General features: G+C 57.8%; 2 protein-coding genes across 7 annotated transcripts in view; both read right to left on the bottom strand.

Annotated features, from left to right (window-relative positions):
* Nucleotides 1–7,275, bottom strand: part of UNKL (unk like zinc finger) — a 34,785-nt gene extending 27,510 nt beyond the window's left edge. For 2 of the 6 annotated variants that reach the window (XM_081820375.1, XM_081820376.1), the window contains exons 1-2: nucleotides 7,158–7,275; nucleotides 5,940–6,149 (exon numbers count right to left, since the gene is read on the bottom strand). In XM_081820375.1, coding sequence (XP_081676501.1) covers nucleotides 5,940–6,149; nucleotides 7,158–7,237 — 290 coding nt within the window. In that variant the 5' untranslated portion in view covers nucleotides 7,238–7,275. Of the gene's footprint in view, nucleotides 1–2,963; nucleotides 3,136–5,939; nucleotides 6,150–7,157 lie in introns of those variants that run through there. The other 4 variants (XM_081820378.1, XM_081820377.1, XM_081820379.1 and 1 more) reach the window with 4 other exon arrangements.
* Nucleotides 7,276–8,511: 1,236 nt separating this feature from the next.
* Nucleotides 8,512–10,774, bottom strand: UQCC4 (ubiquinol-cytochrome c reductase complex assembly factor 4). The gene is made up of 2 exons (XM_006741938.3): nucleotides 10,635–10,774; nucleotides 8,512–10,558 (listed from the first exon to the last, which is right to left on the bottom strand). Exons 1-2 carry the CDS (start codon nucleotides 10,664–10,666, stop codon nucleotides 10,192–10,194), a joined length of 399 nt encoding a protein of 132 aa, XP_006742001.1. The 5' UTR covers nucleotides 10,667–10,774; the 3' UTR covers nucleotides 8,512–10,191.
* Between the last annotated feature and the right edge of the window lie 6,246 nt (nucleotides 10,775–17,020).

The raw sequence follows: 17,020 nt of genomic DNA, 5'->3' as shown, positions 1-17,020 counted from the left end.
TCCCATGTGCAAAGCTGGAAAGAATCTGGAAGCAGACAGTGGGGATGGGTGCACAATACGGTGAAAGTCGTCACCGCCACTACCCTGCACTAAGAAACACGGTTAAAATGGCACATTTCACGTCATACATGTGTAACCCTAATCATCGACAAAGCCCACTGGGACCAGAGAAGAGGAAGAGGAGAGAGATTTGATCTATTCCTACAGAAAAGTGCGCTCGTGCAGCGTTTTCACACCTCGACACCGCCACGTCCCTGCGCTGGTCTGTGACTCAGTTTTGGGCAGCCAGGTGGCGGAGGCTGTCACGGAGAGCTCAGCCACGCCGGACAGCCTGGGGGAGAACACGGGCCCCGCCCCTGCTTTTCACATGACCGAACACCATTCACAAAGGGCACCAACAGTGCTCCCTGGAGGTGCCCGCCTGACCTCCCATCCCGATGTCTCAATGTCACGTCTCAGCCCTCGCTCGCTTCCTAGCGGCCCCTCGGGGGAGTGCTAAGCACCCTCTGGTTTCCTCTCTGGTGCTGTTGCCAAGGCAACCAGAGCCCAGCCCAGTCCCCCTGCCCGGCCCTGAGCACTGAGCATGGAGCACCGAGCACGACCACTGAGCACCGAGCATGACCACCAAGCACCGACAACGGAGCACCGGCCACGGAGCACTGACCGAGTACCGAACACAACCACTGAGCATGGAGCACTTAGCACCAAGCACGACCATCGAGCACCGACCACGGAGCACCAACCACGAGGAACGAGTACCAAGCACAACCACTGAGCACAGAGCACCGAGCACCAAGCACCGAGCAGGCACTATTATTTTACTCTGGCCATGACCTCAAGACACTGAAGGGCTCTTAATGAAGGAAAACGGCTCCACCTTTGGAAGGTCTGAGAGGGGAGGGGAGGCCTCAGACAGAACACAGCGGGAAAGCCAGAACTCTCCCTGGGGCAGGAAAGAGCCAGGGTTCAGCCCAACACCGCATGCAGATTCTTCCTCGCAGGAGCCCGCCGCACCCACGATGTACCCAGGTGTGACTAGGCTCTGCCGAGCACCAAATTCAGGTGAGCCCCTTGCTTCTCAAGCCATCTGCCACGATTAGTGACCAAACAATGCAATTCAACCAGGGTTCCATCACGGGCATGATGCAGCATCACGCTAGAACCTGGGAGCCAGGAAGGGGGGAGCAGGAGGAACAGACCGGGGGCTCAAGACTGCCCCTACCTCTCCAAGAGAGCCTGAAATTAACCCCTCCCTCTGGCAGCCCTCACCAAGATGGATCTGCAAAGGGGACAGAGGTGGCCCACCAAGCCCATCCCCACTGTGCACCAGCACCGGCCAGGAGCACACTAGGGTGTGCGTCAGAAGCCCTGGAAGGGCTGGCCAGTCCCAGAGGTGATGCTGCCGTGCAGGTGGGAGCCTCAGATCCCACCTGCAGGACAACCCCAGGTGACGTCGATGCTGCTGGTCTTTAGGGGACGCTCGAGTGCAACCTGACTCCTTGCCCACACCCAGGGGGCTCAGACATGGGGGGGGAGACCTGAACATAGCACACAAATAACTGAGGCGCAAAATGAACAAGCCGAGTAACTGGATGCAGCCACGGAACACGGGTGACAACAAACATGAACAAAAGGAGGACCCGTGGGCCGCAGACAAGTGGGGGCAGGGAGGTGGGGGGTGGGCAGGTGGGGCTTCCGGGGAGAAGCTCGAGTGTCATCGCACATGCGCCCCTCCTCTTGGACGCTAGGGGAGGGGGGCTGCCAGCTAACCCCTGTTGACCACGTCCATCCCCTCAACTCTGCACCTCCAGTCTCTGGACTTCGGAGCCAGGACAGTGACCCCTCATTAGTCCCTAACAGGGACCATCAGTACCAGCAACAGGTGTCACTCCTCCCTCTGCGCCCACAAAGCTGACACCCCATCTGGAAGACAGAAGGCTCCGCCCGCCTGCGTGGGACCTCCCTGTGCCAGGGGCCTCCTCCTGGTCGCCTCCTCCATCCCTGCACCTTCGCTCTTCGGGGCTCTCCCAGGCCAACCCAGTCACCTGATGTAATCCGGTCAAGCTGGCTAATGTGTCCCCTAAAAGCCTGTGTCTTCCAGACCGTAAGTAGCCCCCTGACTACAGGCTGTTTGGCTCTAATGTTCAGGACCTGCCTTTGGCTTTCACCCCACCCCAAATGCCCAAGCAGAGTTCCCTGGTGAGACCAGGTTGGAGCAAGCTTACAGCTACCCTGCAGAGAAATTCACCCAAAGCTGAGGGCCCAGACACTCGGGTCTTCGCGCAGAAACACCAGAGAGAAGACAGGTGTGGTGCAGCAGACGCTGAGGACAGCCGCTCTGGGTCAGCAAGCTCCCAGCGGCACACCAGGACGGTAAGGGGAAAGCCCATGGAATCACACACCAACAGCCCACCTGGCCCAGGGCCTGCGTCCCCACAGACTCCAAGGGCAGTGAGGAGGGGGCTGTGGGGGAAAGAGCCTGGCCTGCCATGGGAGCCCTGAAGATATAAGGCCACAGGAACAGGTCGGGCCTATCTCTTTTTCAGCGAGAAAATCTGTAACGGGGTAGGGAGGACCACTCGCCAGGGCAGGAGGCGGATCAACATAGGAGACTGGTTACTTTGTACTTGACATAGTTGGGGGCTGCTTGATTGTTTCCCCAATGAAAATGTTCTCCAGGAGAAGCCCCGCAGACCCCTGGAAGCCCGCCTCTGCGAAGGCACCTGATCATCCCCTGGAGCGCGCCCGTGCTCTCAGGCAGCGGGAGGGGCCAACCACACGCGGGTTCCAGGTGCGAACACTCACACCAGCCCTGCGGGTCGGCGGGGGTGGAGCAGGGCCCGCGGGGGGCCTGGGGCTGTCCACACCCAAAGCCTCTCTCAGACCAGCTTTCGGGATGGGGCCGGACCACGAAAACCCTCCGGACAGGAGTCGCTTTCCTTGAAGCCCAGCCTAAGAAGTACCTGAGATGGATCCTCACAAGTGGGAACACCGACCTGGTGGAGCTGGGACAGACCCTAGGTTAGTAACCGGCGTCCTGCACCGCCCGCCCTCTCCGTGGACTTCCAAATGTGCACCCCGCGAAGCCGACCCCGGCGTCCCTGCCGCGCAGCGGGGAGGCTCCTGGCCGCGGGGCGGAGCGGGAGCACGTGACCCGCACGGCCAATCGCGGCCGGCTCCGGGGAAGGGGCGTGTCCGCCAGAGCGGACCGCCCCCAGAGAGCAAGGACCGCGGACCGCCAGCGCAGACTGACCTCCCCCGCCAAAGGGGGGTCCGCCCGCCGAGAAAAGGGGATCATAGCAGGGGTGCCCCTGGGGAGGGGGAGATGACAGCGGGGGGTCTACCCAGAGGTGACGCAGGGAGCACTACGGGGCGCGAGGGGGGCCCGGAGGGAAGGGGTGATGGTGAGAGGGAAAGGGTGACCACCCGCCAAGGAAAAAGGGTGGGGGACGGGGGCCACAGGAGGAGGGGTGACAACGAGGGGAGAAGGTGACCGCCAGCCTAGGAAGGGCCGTGACAGCAGGGGTGCCATCCCTCCGGGGTTCCCCCGTCCTGTCCTGCCCCACAGCTCAGCCACAAGGCGCCCCCAGCCAGCGCCAAGAACAATGCTGGATGCTTGTCACCCGACAAGGCCTGAAGAGTTTTTGCTCTCTCATAGTGTTCATGCTTTTAAATAACAGGTTGGTAGTACATATGCCCCAACCAGAACTCTCAAGAACCCAAGAACTGAAATAAAAGGGAGGTTCTGTCCTTGCTCTGAAAGGGACTATCTACTTAAAATTCCATGACGATGCAGCATAAACCAGACTATGTAGTCCCATGGGACAAACTCTGGGCCATTCCACTTGGGGATGAAAAAACCCCTCTCCCATGGAGTGGAGGAGGACTAAGGAGAGATCCCCAGGGGAGACATCTGCCCCACCAAACACTTCCTAAAGAACTCAACACAAGGGACAAATCTTTACTCAGACATGTGACTTTCTCACTGTATGCAGGCTCACAGGATGCACCCGCAACAGGAAAGGGCCAACAGGCAGCTCACTCCCACTCATCCTGGTTCTCAATGATGACCTCTATGTCATTTAGATTACACATTAATATTCCTGTAATCAATAATTGCGTGCTATTTACTACTGAGCCCAGCTGAAATGACCACGTGCAGGTAGGTGTCCAGTGCCGATGCTTCATCCTGCAAGAACTGGTTGCCACCCTAATGCCCAGCAAAGGGGCTGAGTCAATACCAGGACATGCAGACTCCAGAACCCCAAACAACTGTGCAAACAGACTTTGTCCACATGCATTAAGAGCATTAGTCGGGGCGCCTGGGTGGCTCAGTCATTAAGCGTCTGCCTTCGGCTCAGGTCATGATCCCAGGGTCCTGGGATCGAGCCCTACATCGGGCTCCCTGCTCCGCGGGAGGCCTGCTTCTCCCTCTCCCACTCCCCCTGCTTGTGTTCCTGCTCTTGCTATATCTCTGTCAAATAAATAAATAAAATCTAAAAAAAAAAAAGCATTAGTGAATACTGTCAGTTGGTCCTTTGTACTGACTGGGCTCTAGGACGGAGTCAAACATGCCAGGTTACTGGATCCCTGCACCAGGGTCAAGCAGCAGTGCTCCCCCCACTCCGGGTAACTCAGGACCCAAGGCCCAGGGGGGTGACTGACGTGGCCAAAGAAAATAGGGGACCTGATGCCAGGCCTCAGCTAGTAAACACATCCCTTCTGAAGACCCGCTTACAGAAAACATCAGCTCAAAAAGCAATTAAATAGGGACACCTGGGTGGCTCAGTCGTTAGGCATCTGCCTTTGGCTCAGGTCGTGGTCCCAGCGTCCTGGGATCGAGCCCCTCTTAGGGCTCCCTGCTCGGTGTGGAGCCTGCTTCTCCCTCTCCCTCTGCCCCTCCCCCAATCTTAAAAAAAAAAAAAACTTTGCAGGAGCATAACTCCATCTTAAAAGAGGAGGAGCTGGGCACATCTCTTCAGCAGGCTTCAAGCTGCCTTAACAACAATCCTATTTAACTATCTGGTGTTCAACTACACTTTCAGTAAATGTGTAAGTGTATGAAGTTTATGATAACACATGGATGAAAAGTTTACTCCCTGGCCTGAGCATCTTTAGAAAATGAAGGACAGCAGACATCACTCCACTCTCCGTGCAGCAGAGTGAATGTGGTCTTCCAAAGGGAACATTCCTGGAGACCCAGCTCCTTTCAAAGGATCAGGGAATGGAGCCTGAAGGACCTCCCTCAAATCAGTGCTGGATCTGAACAGAAGGGGAGCAAGCAGTGGTTTTCGGAGGGCCTAGAGCTCAGGGAGGCTACCCTACTTCCAGGCAGAGATGGATCAGCCCTCCTCCTGCCTCAAAGGGTCCAGGAGAAAAGTGCAAAACCTCCAGCTACGAATTTCTGCCCACTCTGTGAACACACACTCTGTGCTTGCCTGTTTCCCAGTCTACATATTGCTAAATAAATACATCTGTTCATAACACCATGAAGAAACTTAAGAAAAAAGCCAACCAAAACAAAACCTTAGTTTCTTAAACTTTAAAAGTGCTACGGAAAAGGCAGTCTACAAATAAGATAACTTTCCTATCAATTTTTTAAAAAGAAGTCATATAAGTAAGCCACAAGAAAGGAAACGTTCCAGATATAATTTACACAGTGTGAGCAAGCATTCTAGCACACACTCTGACCCACAGCTACAGAGTGGCCCTACACCTAACAGGTGCACCTTATGAGGGTTGGTTCTAATGCAGAGAAGGCGGGGAACTGGGTCCAACGTGGGCAGGCCAGTGGGTTTGCACCATGCACGGGGCGTCCCTGAGACACACAGCCCTCAAGGCAGAGAAAAGCCTGCCCCCCACCGGCGGCCGCGGGAAGGCTTCCGAGGGAAGACGGGACCCGCTCCGCAGGCGGCCGCCCGGCCCCGACACACACTCACTCGTCGCCGTCGGGGCACACGCCGCTGGCCTCGTCGTACTTGGAGCAGTACACGTCCGGACTGTAGTTGAAGGTGCCGTCCCGCCTGCGGAGCGGTCTGCGCCGACGCTGATTTAGGAAATGCCAATGGAAACAGGTAAATGGCCTGTGCTGGGCGCACTTGTGCTGCACAAACAGGGCGCACTGCTCTGTCCTAAACTCCTTTAGATACCTAAAAAGACAAACAGCGTTGCGGGTCGCTTCCGCCGCCACCGCCGCCGGCGGGCGGCCTCGGGGACTCGTGGGCGGGGACCGGACCCCGCAAGCCAGGGTGCCCCAAACTCAGGAGCAGCCCCCACTCTGAAGGGCAGATGACCCCAAACGGCCGCCCCCCATCCCCAGAGCACAGTCCCCGACCCCAAGCGCAGGCAACCATCTCCGACCCGAGGTGCGACCCCCCCGCACTCCGAGTCCAGACGGCCGCCCCACCCCACCCCCAGCTGGGGCACGATTCCGGACCTCGTCCGCAGCACCCCCCATCCCGGCCACTGACGTGACCTCCAAGTTCAGGCGCGACGTAGCGACCCGAGGCGCGTACCGACCCAGGGCAGAGGCAGCCCGAATCCAGATGGCCGCCCTCCCTCCGAGCCCAGGCGCGGCGGTCCATCCCCTACCCGAGGTTCGACGCCCGACCCCGAGCGCGACCACCCACTCCAAGTGCAGACGGCCGCCTCCCCCCCCCCCAGCCCGGATGCGATTCCCTGGGCCCGGTCCGCAGCATCCCCCATCTCGGCCACTGACGCGACCCCCAACTTCAGGAGCGACACAGCGACCCCAGGCACGCCCCTACCCCCAAGCTCTGGCGCCATCCCTGATCCCAGGCGGAGGCACCCCGGGTGCAGATGGCCGCCCGCCCCCCGATCCCAGGCACATTCTCCGCAAACCCCCGACCCCCCACCGGAGGCGCGTGGACCCCCGCCTCCTGCCGCGCTCCTCAGCCCCCTCCCCCAGGTGCCGCACTAGACCCTGGGTGCCGCCTTTCCGCCTCAGGCGGCGGCAGCCCGCGTCGGACGGCGGTCAACCCGCCCGGAGCCCGGGCGCGGGGCGGGGGGCAGCGCGGGGCCCCAGGCCGCACCGGCGGCGGCACCCAGGCCCAGGGGCGCGGGGCGCGAGCCGGGGGGCGCACGGGGCCGCCCCCCGCCCCGCTCCCGTCCCCGCCGCGACCGGCCCGGCCACTGACCTGTAGTGGGTCGGCTTCTCCGTCTGCGGGGGGGACCCGCTCAGCGCCGCCGCCGCCGCTGCTTTCGAAACCGACGGCATTTTCAGTCAAAACAATGCAGCGCGCATGCGCCAGGCGGGCCCGCCCCCGCCCCTCCGGATCTCCCCCCGCGCCGAGCCCCCCGCGCGCCCGCCCGCCGGCCCCGCCCCCGCCCCGCCCCGCCCCGCCCCCGCCGGCGCCCGGCAGACCCCAGACCCGCCTGACGACCGAGCCCAGCGTCCGGCTTGGCAGGGACACGCCCCGAGCGCGCCGCCCCCGCCAACGCGGGCTCCCCTCATCCACGTTCATCCCAGCCGGCGCTCAGGCGAACCCCGGCCCACCCCTCAGCGACCTGCGCGACCCGGAGCAGGTCCCCCGCGTGGAGACAGCGGGCTGGCTGCTCACACTCGCACTCCACTCATTCATTGACTCTAACCCCCGGGCTGGGTGCGGAGCTGCAAGGAGCTGCAAGGAATGGACGCAGTTGCTTAGGGGTGGGTGTGGGAGATGTGGGGGGCCGTGCGCCACTGCTTATGGCTACCCAGCTTTCTTTTAAGGAGAACAGGTCCCCAAATTAGATTGTGGTCATAGCTGCCCCAAGTGAATATATGAAACATTTTTTTTCATTATATACTTTGTATATTGAATTGAATAGCATGTGAATTATGTATCAAGAACGCTGATTTTAAAAAAGAATCCAAAAAGCTCACAGTCAAGGGGGAGTCACACGCCCCTCCCGTCACCAGCAGGGTGCGTGGGGACGCACAGGGGGTAGGCACTCCAGGAAGCAAGCAGCAGCAGCAGGGTCCTGCCCAGGTGACCCCGGAAGAAGGAGGGTGTGCACTTCAGGAGGGAGAACCTAAGCCCAGAGCACAGTTTTGTAAATATGTGGCATGAGACATTTTTTAAAATGTTCAACCTGGCTGGTAATTAAAAATTTTCTTAAGAAGCAAATTTAAAATAAGGCAGAGCCCACGGAGTGGGCAAATATTTTCTGAACAGAAACCCGCAACGCTGGTGACCTGCAGCAAGACAAGCCCTTGAAGAAGTGTGGCTGGGCAAGGACAGAAACAGTTAAATAATAAAAGGCTTTACGTAACAGTTTACCTGTCCACCTGCTCTGCCCCCGTGCCTTTGAAAAGCCCAGGTCGGGGAGGGCCTACTCACACTGTCACCAGCTGGCCTTGGTCTTCCGTTTGCTCATGACAAGGCCCACCCGTGTCTGGGGTGTGAAGTCCGGAACCAGAACACCCCTCGCTGGCGGCTGCCCTGGAGATACTCAGGATTTGTTCCCATGTGGTACACAATGTATCATCAAAAACAGTACTACCCACCCTTGTGTTTTGAAAAGCTGTGTATTTATATACACACAAAACAACCTGGAAAGGTAAACAACAAAGTTTTCACAGTGGTTAGCTCTAGGTGGTGGGATTTTTAGTGTTTCTGATTCTTTCTTTTGCTTATTACAGTATCTAACTTTTCCAAATAAATCACATTGCTTTTGTCACATGAGAATTAATTTTAATTAAAACAAAAATTCTTGGGGCACTGGGTAGCTCAGCTGGTTAAGCGTCTGCCTTTGGCTCAGGTTGTAATCCCAGGGTCCTGGGATCGAGCCCAGCATCGGGCTCCCTGCTCCACAGGGAGCCTGCTTCTCCCTCTGCCTCTCCCACTCTCTCTCTTTCTCTGCCTCTCATGAATAAATAAATAAAATCTTAAAACAAAACAAACAAACAAAAATTCTTTTCATTAGGTCTGACGTTTTTTTCCCCTGCAGGAACTAGTGAGAGAAAAGTAAGGGTTCCGGTTTAAATGACTTGCTCAAACAAAATAGTTCACAATTAAACAGATAACCACTATGCCAGGTTAGGGAAAGGACGGCTTATTTCTTTGTTCCCGCTGGGATAACAATGCAGCCTGAGATACAATTAGGTCAGTCTTTCCAAACCTTGACCTGTGTTTAAATAATGAACATACTTGTATCGGTTCCACTTCTGTAACAAGCCGAATTTACCCAGGTGGGCCGGACACTGAGAGTACTCCGGCATAGAGACCCTTCCGGAAGCCGTATGCTGGCAGGTAACCAGCAGCCTTCCAACACCTGAATGAAAGAAACCTCTAGGTAACTTTGGCACCACAGACATGCCAAGATAAAACCTTCCACTAGAAGCATAAGTAAATAAAAACCCTCGTTTTTTGCATCTTATATTTAATTCAGAATTAAGCAGTTTCTTACTAACTAATACTTGAAAAGCATACCATTTATATACCCAAAAATATTGCCTGCAATGTCAAAAAAAACAAAACAAAAGAAAACTTATCAGTCTTATTCTGCTCAGAAAATTGTCACCTTGCTAAAAATAAAAATTTGTAGAGCTGAGAAAGTTCATTATTTCTGGTATCCTTTGTAAATTCCACAATTTACATTTAGATTTCTTTCCTCAGTTCCTATTCTGGAAAAACAGAAAAACAAAGGAACTGGAAAGGACTAAAAGTCTCCCCTCCCCCTTTTTTTAATGAAATGCAAAAAAGGGGAAGGGATTGGCTTAATTCCATGTTACTAAATTAAAATGTATTGCCAGTTTGTAAAACTAATATCAATTTCTACGCACTACAGTACATTGCAAATCAAAGTTTAACTTTTCTGCCAGTTATTCTGTCTCAGAAAGCAAATGACCTGCAAACAAGTGTCACCAGAATTGCTTTGGAAACATGATCACGTTGCAGAAAGACACATCAGAAATTCAACAGCACACAATGCCACCGAAAACCTTTTCTGGGGATCTGAAAATGAAATGTCTTTTGGACGTATTCGTTGGGCATCAAGTGTTCGGAAAAGAGCCGGTTCCGACGTGACGACGTTCTGCTCTGCCTTCAACGCGGGTCAGCGTGGCCAAGTGCGCCGAGTCCTTCACTCCGGGGACGCGCATAACCACGGCAGAAACGGCCAAACGCGATGGCAAAAGCGTCAGGGCGGCTGCCTGTACCCTCGCCGTTAGCCTCCGCGAACAGCCCGCTAAGTTCTCGCCTGGTGGGAAGCCGGAGCTCCAGCCTCCTGCAAACCATCGCCGGGCTCCGCCTCCTCTTCTCCCAACACCTGTTTCAACCACCGGTCCGCGCCGGTCTCCTGCCTAAAGAAGCACCAGACGACCAGAACCGTGAGGGAGAGGCTGAAGGGCAACACCCTCCACCAGGGCCGTTGCTGCTCCTTTCCCAGGGAATGTTGCACCGTCCAGCGGGACGGGTGGGCTCTGCTGGAGGAGAAGTGAATGGGACGGTCAGGGTCGTCCTCTTCCTCGGCCGCGGGCGGGGCCTGAGCCCGGCCACCGAGCGGCGGCTGGTTTCGGGAAGCCCAGCGCACGAACCTAAGCGCCCGGACGGCCCTGGAAGAGAGATAGCTGTGAGCGCGCCCGCCAGTGGCTCCCGCCCTCGGCCCCTCCGAGAAGCCGCACAGCTCACCCGGCGGCCTGCACACACAAGACGCCGCACATCGCGGCTAGGACTCCACACTCGGCGCCGGGGCGCGGCCTGTTTGCGTCACTTCCGATGCGCGAAACCGGAAGCCGGACGCCGCTCGAGGCCTCCGTTCACGACTACAGAACGTGGGACCACTCGCGCGACGGAAATGTCGCGCACTCTCAGGCGGTCTCTTCCGTCGCAACCAGCCACCCTCGGCAGACCGCCAGGGCATGCCGGGAAGTGTAGTTCGCTCCCAGCCCGAAGAGGAAGGAGCAGTGAGGAACCTGGGTGCAGGGTCCGGCTGGAGCGAGATCGTTGCCCTGGCCCCCACGCACCTCGCACCCTTCCCGCGGTGCAGGCGCAACCCCGGGACCCGTGCGGCTGTGTGACCGCAGGCCCTCGCCCACGTCCTGGCGGTCTGCGTTGCTCCGTGCAGCGCACCCAGAGCGGCGTCTAGCCCCAGACCGTTTTGCGGGGCGGTGTTTCGGCGCAGTGCTCGGCCTCTGGGCCGCGGTCCGTCAGTCGGCGCCGCAGGGCACGCGGCGCTCCCTGCGCGGCCGGCCTGCTCGCCGGGGGCCCGCGGAACACGTGCTCGCATGCGCGGGGCCCAGCGCGCTGCCTCCTGGGGCACCTTCCCGCCCGCCTTCCCGAGTCAGGTCGGGGGGTGTCTGTCGGGCTGTCCCGGGGTTTTGTGCTCCGCCCGGTAGGGAAGCTCCTGGAGCTTTTGTCCACAGGACAGACTGGCCTTGGTGTGGCTGATCTTTCCTGTCAAAGGACCACGCAGGGCGTCCAGGCATCATCACAGACGTTGTGGGGGTGTGTGTGTGTGTGTGTGTGTGTAGGGGGGTAACTGGTGACAAAATCAGATCACGAGGCCACCTTGTGAACTGTGATGTGCTGCCTCCCTAATTCAGCATCTTTGCCTTTGGAGCGCCCCTCTCCTGCACCTGCTTCCTGGAGAAACACCAGACCGGTTCTGTGACTCGCCCCCGCCCCCGCCCCGCCAGGGACTCTCCAGACAGTAGGGCGAGGGTGGCAGGCTGGAGATGTTCCCAGCGCAACAACAGCTGGGAGTCCCCCGACCTTGGGAAGCCAGCCCCTGATGCCCTGGGCTCAGCTCCCAGCCCAGGACTGTGTTCAGAGCTACTGTGTCAACAGAGGCACCTGTGTGTCCGGGTCCTCCTCGCTGCGCCCCACCCCACCTGTTCCACCCTGTCAATGCAAATGTACCAGCGAGAACGCTCGAATATAAAAAGAAAGAGAGTTTTATTCAAACCCGAGTTAGGAGAGCTGCCCGGGAAACATATTCACTGGGAAGAAAGAGTTCTGGAGAATGAACTGTTTTTACAGAGTTACATACTTTTTTACGTCTTGTAAAAGCTCAGATTATAGATTAGTGTATAAGCAAGAATTATGAATTTTAACTTCGAGGAATGCAGGAAGCAGGAGTGTGGATGATATCTCAAAAGACAAGAGGGTTTTCCCTTAGGCAACTCATTCACAAAGCAGATGTAACAATGCGTGTGTGGCGTGTGTGGCGGGCCTTAAGTCAGGCTTTGGGTTTAAACAAAGTTTATGTGAAGTCATCCGATACAGAAATCTAAAATGGCTTCCCTTGTATATCAAACCTTTAGAGATCTGATCTCTCATCTACCTCAGAACCCCATCCAAAATCACTGCCAAACCAACTCACCTACAGGCAACCCCAGGAGCCCCTGCTGCGGACTGGAGGAGGGGACTCAAATTGTGGGAGAATGAGGCAGAATCATCCTGGTGTGCAGCCTGGAGGGCTTCCTGGAGGAGATGGAAATCAAAGACTTCTGAGTTTAGGGGTGGACCTGCTCAGTGGGGAGTCTGCTCAAGGATTCTCTCCCTCCCTCTCTTTCTGCCCCTCCCCTGCTCGTTCTCTCTCTCTCGGGCACATGCTCTCTCTAATAAATACATAAATCTTAAAAAAAAAAGCAAATCCATGTGTCCAAATGACCCCCCCTCTGTGCCCAAATCCTGCTGCCACTTGGTCTCCATTGTAGGTGAAAGCACTATGCAAAAAACAAAAAAACATAGGTCCTGTAGAGTCTTTTTATTTTTTTAAAGATTTTATTTACCTGAGAGAGAGTGAAAGAGAGCAGGCATGAGTGGGGGATGGGGTGGGGGGATGCAGAGGGAGCCGGAGATCATGAGCTGAGCTGAAGGCAGATGCTTCACCGACTGAGCCAGCCAGGCGCCCCGGTCGCATAGAGTCTGAAGAGGGCAAGACCCCCTGGCCTCTGGGAGCTGGCCTGGTGCTCATAGCTGGGTCTCCTGTTGGACATAAGCAACTTCCCAGGACAAGTGTGTATCAGGCCACTGTGTGACTGCTCGTGACGAAACAAGACCCTCCTGTAATCACATCTGAACACACAAAATACAGACAAAGCCCAGAATAGACCCGACACCTCCCCCTGTCCTGGCTGATGGAAAGGACACTGTCCTTTGCCAAGCATGGCCGGAGCCCCCACCTCGTCTGCCCTCCTTCTGGATAAGATGCATTAGGTTGTCTTACGGGGTTGAACTCTGTCCCCCCAAATTCACATTCACCTGGAACCTCAGCACATGACTTTATTTGGAAATAGGGTCTTTGCAGATGTGGGTCGAAGGAGGTCACCCGGGATTGGCGGGGGGGGGGCCTAAATCCAAGGACTGGTGTCCTCCTAAGAGAAGGAGAAAAGACACAGACACATGGGGGAGGCCATGCAGAGAGGCCCCAAGCCAAGAAGCATCGAGGATTGCCAGCAACACCAGAAGAGAGAGAGAGAGTCCCGGAACTGACCCTCCCCTGGACCCTTGGGAGGGTGGCTGTGCCAACACCTTCACTTCAGACTGGCCTCCAGAATGAGAGAAGAACTTGCTGTTGTATTAAATCACCCAGTGTGTGTCATGGTGGCCCCAGGACGCGGGTCCAGGATGCCTGGTCGCAGAGCCCCCTGGGTACCAACAGCAAGCAGCCCAGAGCCAAGCCCCTCGCATGACACAGACCCGAACCCACAGCCCTTTCCAACGCCCTCCTCCTGAGGCAGCCACGCCCCCCCTCCCCGACCCCAGCACTCCCCTGGCAGGGCGCTGGGTGACAGGTGCCGGGCGCTGGGCTGCCAGGCGCTGCAGGCTCTGGTCTGGTCCAAGCCCCCCTCCCCCGCCCCCTCAGGGCATAAACCAACACCTCGGCCTTCATTATCTCAAAGCACACAGAGAAACCTCTCTGGGGTCTAATGTCTCGCTAATGGGCGGGGAGGACCCAGCCCTTGTGCGCCCAATGGCAGGGCTGGTTCACCTGAGAGCTGACATATTGGGGCTATTGATTTTCCCCAGGAAGATCAATATGGGGTGCATGGGGACAGGCAGGTCCACGCCTTCTGAAGAGCAGAGCCTCTTCCCCAGGGATGGAGGCCTGACCACAGGGGCAGGGACTGGCGGGGGCAGCGAGGGCCGAGAGCTCTGTAAGGCCAGGCATGGCCCACACTGGAGCTGACTGGGGAAAGGTGCTGGGACATGTGCGGGGGCCCAAGCCTGGCAGCCTGAGTGCATCAGTCCCAGCCCCACTCCAGGGGTCCCGGTGGGCAGCGGGGGGTCTTGGGACACCCATGTCACTTGGCCTGGCCCTGGTCACCCAACACCTGGCTGGACTGTGTGCACAGTGATTCTGGGAAACTGTGTCTCCACCAACCCAGCCTTGCCAGTAACAAAAGCCAGAGTTCAGCCTCCACTCGCTGGACTCCTGTGTTCCTCTTGAACATGACTCAGACTCAGAAGTGGCATGGATGGGGGTAATTCATGCACACCCCTACTAAGACTTCACACCTGCTTCTTAAATCCCTCTCATGCCTGTCCCCCACCTTTACTCCCTCAGGCTGTGCTTTGTGCGGCCCTATCACTGACTGCTGGGACTAGTGCAGTAGCACCCTCCCTGGTCTCCAGGCTCAGGCTTCCTCTGTCCAGATGCCCACCCCACTCTGCACTGCCCAGGTTCCTCTTCCTAAACCTTTATCTGCTCTGGTGTCTCCTCGAATCTAAAATTCTCTGTCCTAGGCTGGGGTTTCCTCCTTGGTCTCTGGTCAGGCAGAAAAAAGCATTGGGATTATGCCAGCAGAAACAGACAGGGAAGGTCTGGCTATTTGTGGACAGTCTTCCCATGGCTGGCATTAGTGAATATCTCGCTGGGCCACTTGCAGGACCCAAACCCCCACCAAAGCCCCAGCTCCACTGACCAGGGGCCTGAGGCAGAGGCCAGGATAGAGAAGTAGGCCTGTGGGGGGTTGGGGAACAAGCGCCCTTGGGAAGGAGTGGGCCCTGGGTGGGGGTGGTGACTGTGGTAGGTCCTCTCTGTGAGAGCCCCACCCTCACCCTGAGATTTGTTCCAGCCACAGAGGGCAGAGCTGAGTGCCCAGGCTGCCTTGGAGAAAGGGCCAAACTCCATGGCCCAGCCAGGAGGCCCTGCACGCCATCACCTCACTCCACCTTCCAGCCGATGCTTCCAGCTGGGAGTGTCCTGTGGCTGCCGAGCCCAGACAGAGGGGCTCAGCGCTGATGCATTATCCTGCTGTCCTGGACATCCTAAGTCCAAAGCAGCCCCAAATCAAGGTGCCTGCAGGGCGGCGCTCTGGAGGCTCTGGGGAGAATCACTTCCTTGCGTTTTCCAGACGCGGGGACCCTCCATTCCACCTTCGAAGCCAGCAGGAACCCTGCCCCTATGCTCATATCTCCCCTCTGACCCTAACTGCCCTCCCTCTGGTCAGGACCCCTGTGATGACACTGGGCCCCCAGGACAATCCAGGATCACACCTGTGGGGCCCTTTGCCATGTGACATAACATGTCCACAGTCCCAGGGGATTAGGGTGTGGACGTCTGCAGGGCCACCAACCATGGGGTGTCAGCTCCTTGTGGCATAGATCTTTGCAGGCCGTCCCCTCTGCTGGACACCTGCACTTCACACAGATGGACCGGGTGAGCTCCTGGTCCCATCGGCGCCGAGCAAATGACCTCCTCCATGAAGCCCCTCTTCTGGTCACACAAGAGGGGACGTTCTCGCGGGCAGGGCCATGTCTAACCTTCCTCAGAGCCCCCACACTGCCCAGCCCAGGCAGGGCACCGATGAGGGCTGCAGACCGAGCCCAAATGCCCTCCTGGAGCCTTCACCCAGACTGCGCTCCCCTTGAGTCCTCGGGGCCCACCTTGGCAGCTGAGCAAGGAGACACCTGCACCAGCCAACACCCTTCCCGGGGAGCAGCAGGGGGCGCTGTGGCCACAGTCCGGGCACCTGCTGGGCCCCTCCCAGAGGGCTGATGCTGACTGTGCTGGGTCAGAGGGGACGGCAGCGGCTGGGGGAGGGCCGCCCCACGGCTGGAGCCTGGACAACAGTGTCATCGAAACCCGGAGTCTCGGGGCAGAACTGTGGCCGTGCCTGAAGTCAGTTTCTGGGGACCGAGTTCCAAATGTAGACTGGACTCACGAGACAGATTACTTGTGTCCCAGCCTCGCCCCGGGACGTGGGGATGGGGCTGTGATGATCAGGAAACCATGAACCATAGGCTGTAGGGAGTCCTGGCATGCTGCACCACCCTGCGCTCTCCTTGCACGGGCCCTGGCCCAGGCAGACCACCTGCTTGGGAGACATTGGCAGCTCCAAAGACCCACCCACGGCAAGTCACCAGCCTGGCCCAAGGTGGGTCCCATGCTTCATTTCCCTGTCACTCCCCCAAAGCTGGGCGTCCTGACCATGACTCCTGCATCGGGCCCTCCGAGTGCCCAAGAAATGCCCAGCAGCAATCCCCCCATGGTCCCCGCTTGCAGGAAAGGCCTGGGTCTGTGCCCACACCCCAGTGTAATGGGGCATCACTAGGTAGGACAGGTGCTGGCTCTTGCCTGAAGGGAGCAGAGCCTGGAACCAAGACCAACGGTCCAGGGAGGACTGGGAGGGTATCCCTGGAAGGATGAGCCCTCACTGGTGGGAGGGAGATCAGGGACCGGGGGCCTGCCAAGCTGGGAGGGGGCTACCAACCTATCCTCAGAACCTGGCTGGCCCAAAAGCAGGGGTGGCTTTGAGCCACAGCGGACAGGATTCTGGAGTCCTCCCAGCTGGGAGCGAGGCACCTAGCAGAGACCACGTACGGTGAATGACTGTCCCCCAAAACTCACATCCACCTGAACCCTGGAATGGAGCCTCATGCGGAAATAGGGTTTTTGCAGCTGTAATGAATACGAAGTCAGACTGGAGCCTGGTGGGCCCTAAATCCAATGACGGGTGTCCTTGTAAGAGAGAAACTTGGACCCAGGCTCCCGTGGGACAAAGGCCATGCACAGATGGAGACAGAGGTTACGGTGATAGGGCTGCAGCCAAGGAGCGTCCCCACAG

This window comes from Leptonychotes weddellii, chromosome 5, assembly GCF_054177405.1.
Source record: "Leptonychotes weddellii isolate Sample4059 chromosome 5, ASM5417740v2, whole genome shotgun sequence".
Lineage (NCBI taxonomy): Eukaryota > Metazoa > Chordata > Mammalia > Carnivora > Phocidae > Leptonychotes > Leptonychotes weddellii.
Note: the sequence above shows the minus strand (reverse complement) of the source record. Positions and strands in the feature narration are given on the sequence as shown.

What these genes read in the sequence shown, in the direction of transcription:
- UQCC4 (XM_006741938.3), bottom strand. Translation starts at nt 10,666, where the DNA reads ATGTGCGGCGTCTTGTGTGTGCAGGCCGCCGG. An exon ending in TTGTGTGTGCAGGCCGCCGG is followed by an intron (nt 10,559 to 10,634) that starts GTGAGCTGTGCG and finishes TCTCTCTTCCAG; the next exon opens with GGCCGTCCGGGCGCTTAGGT.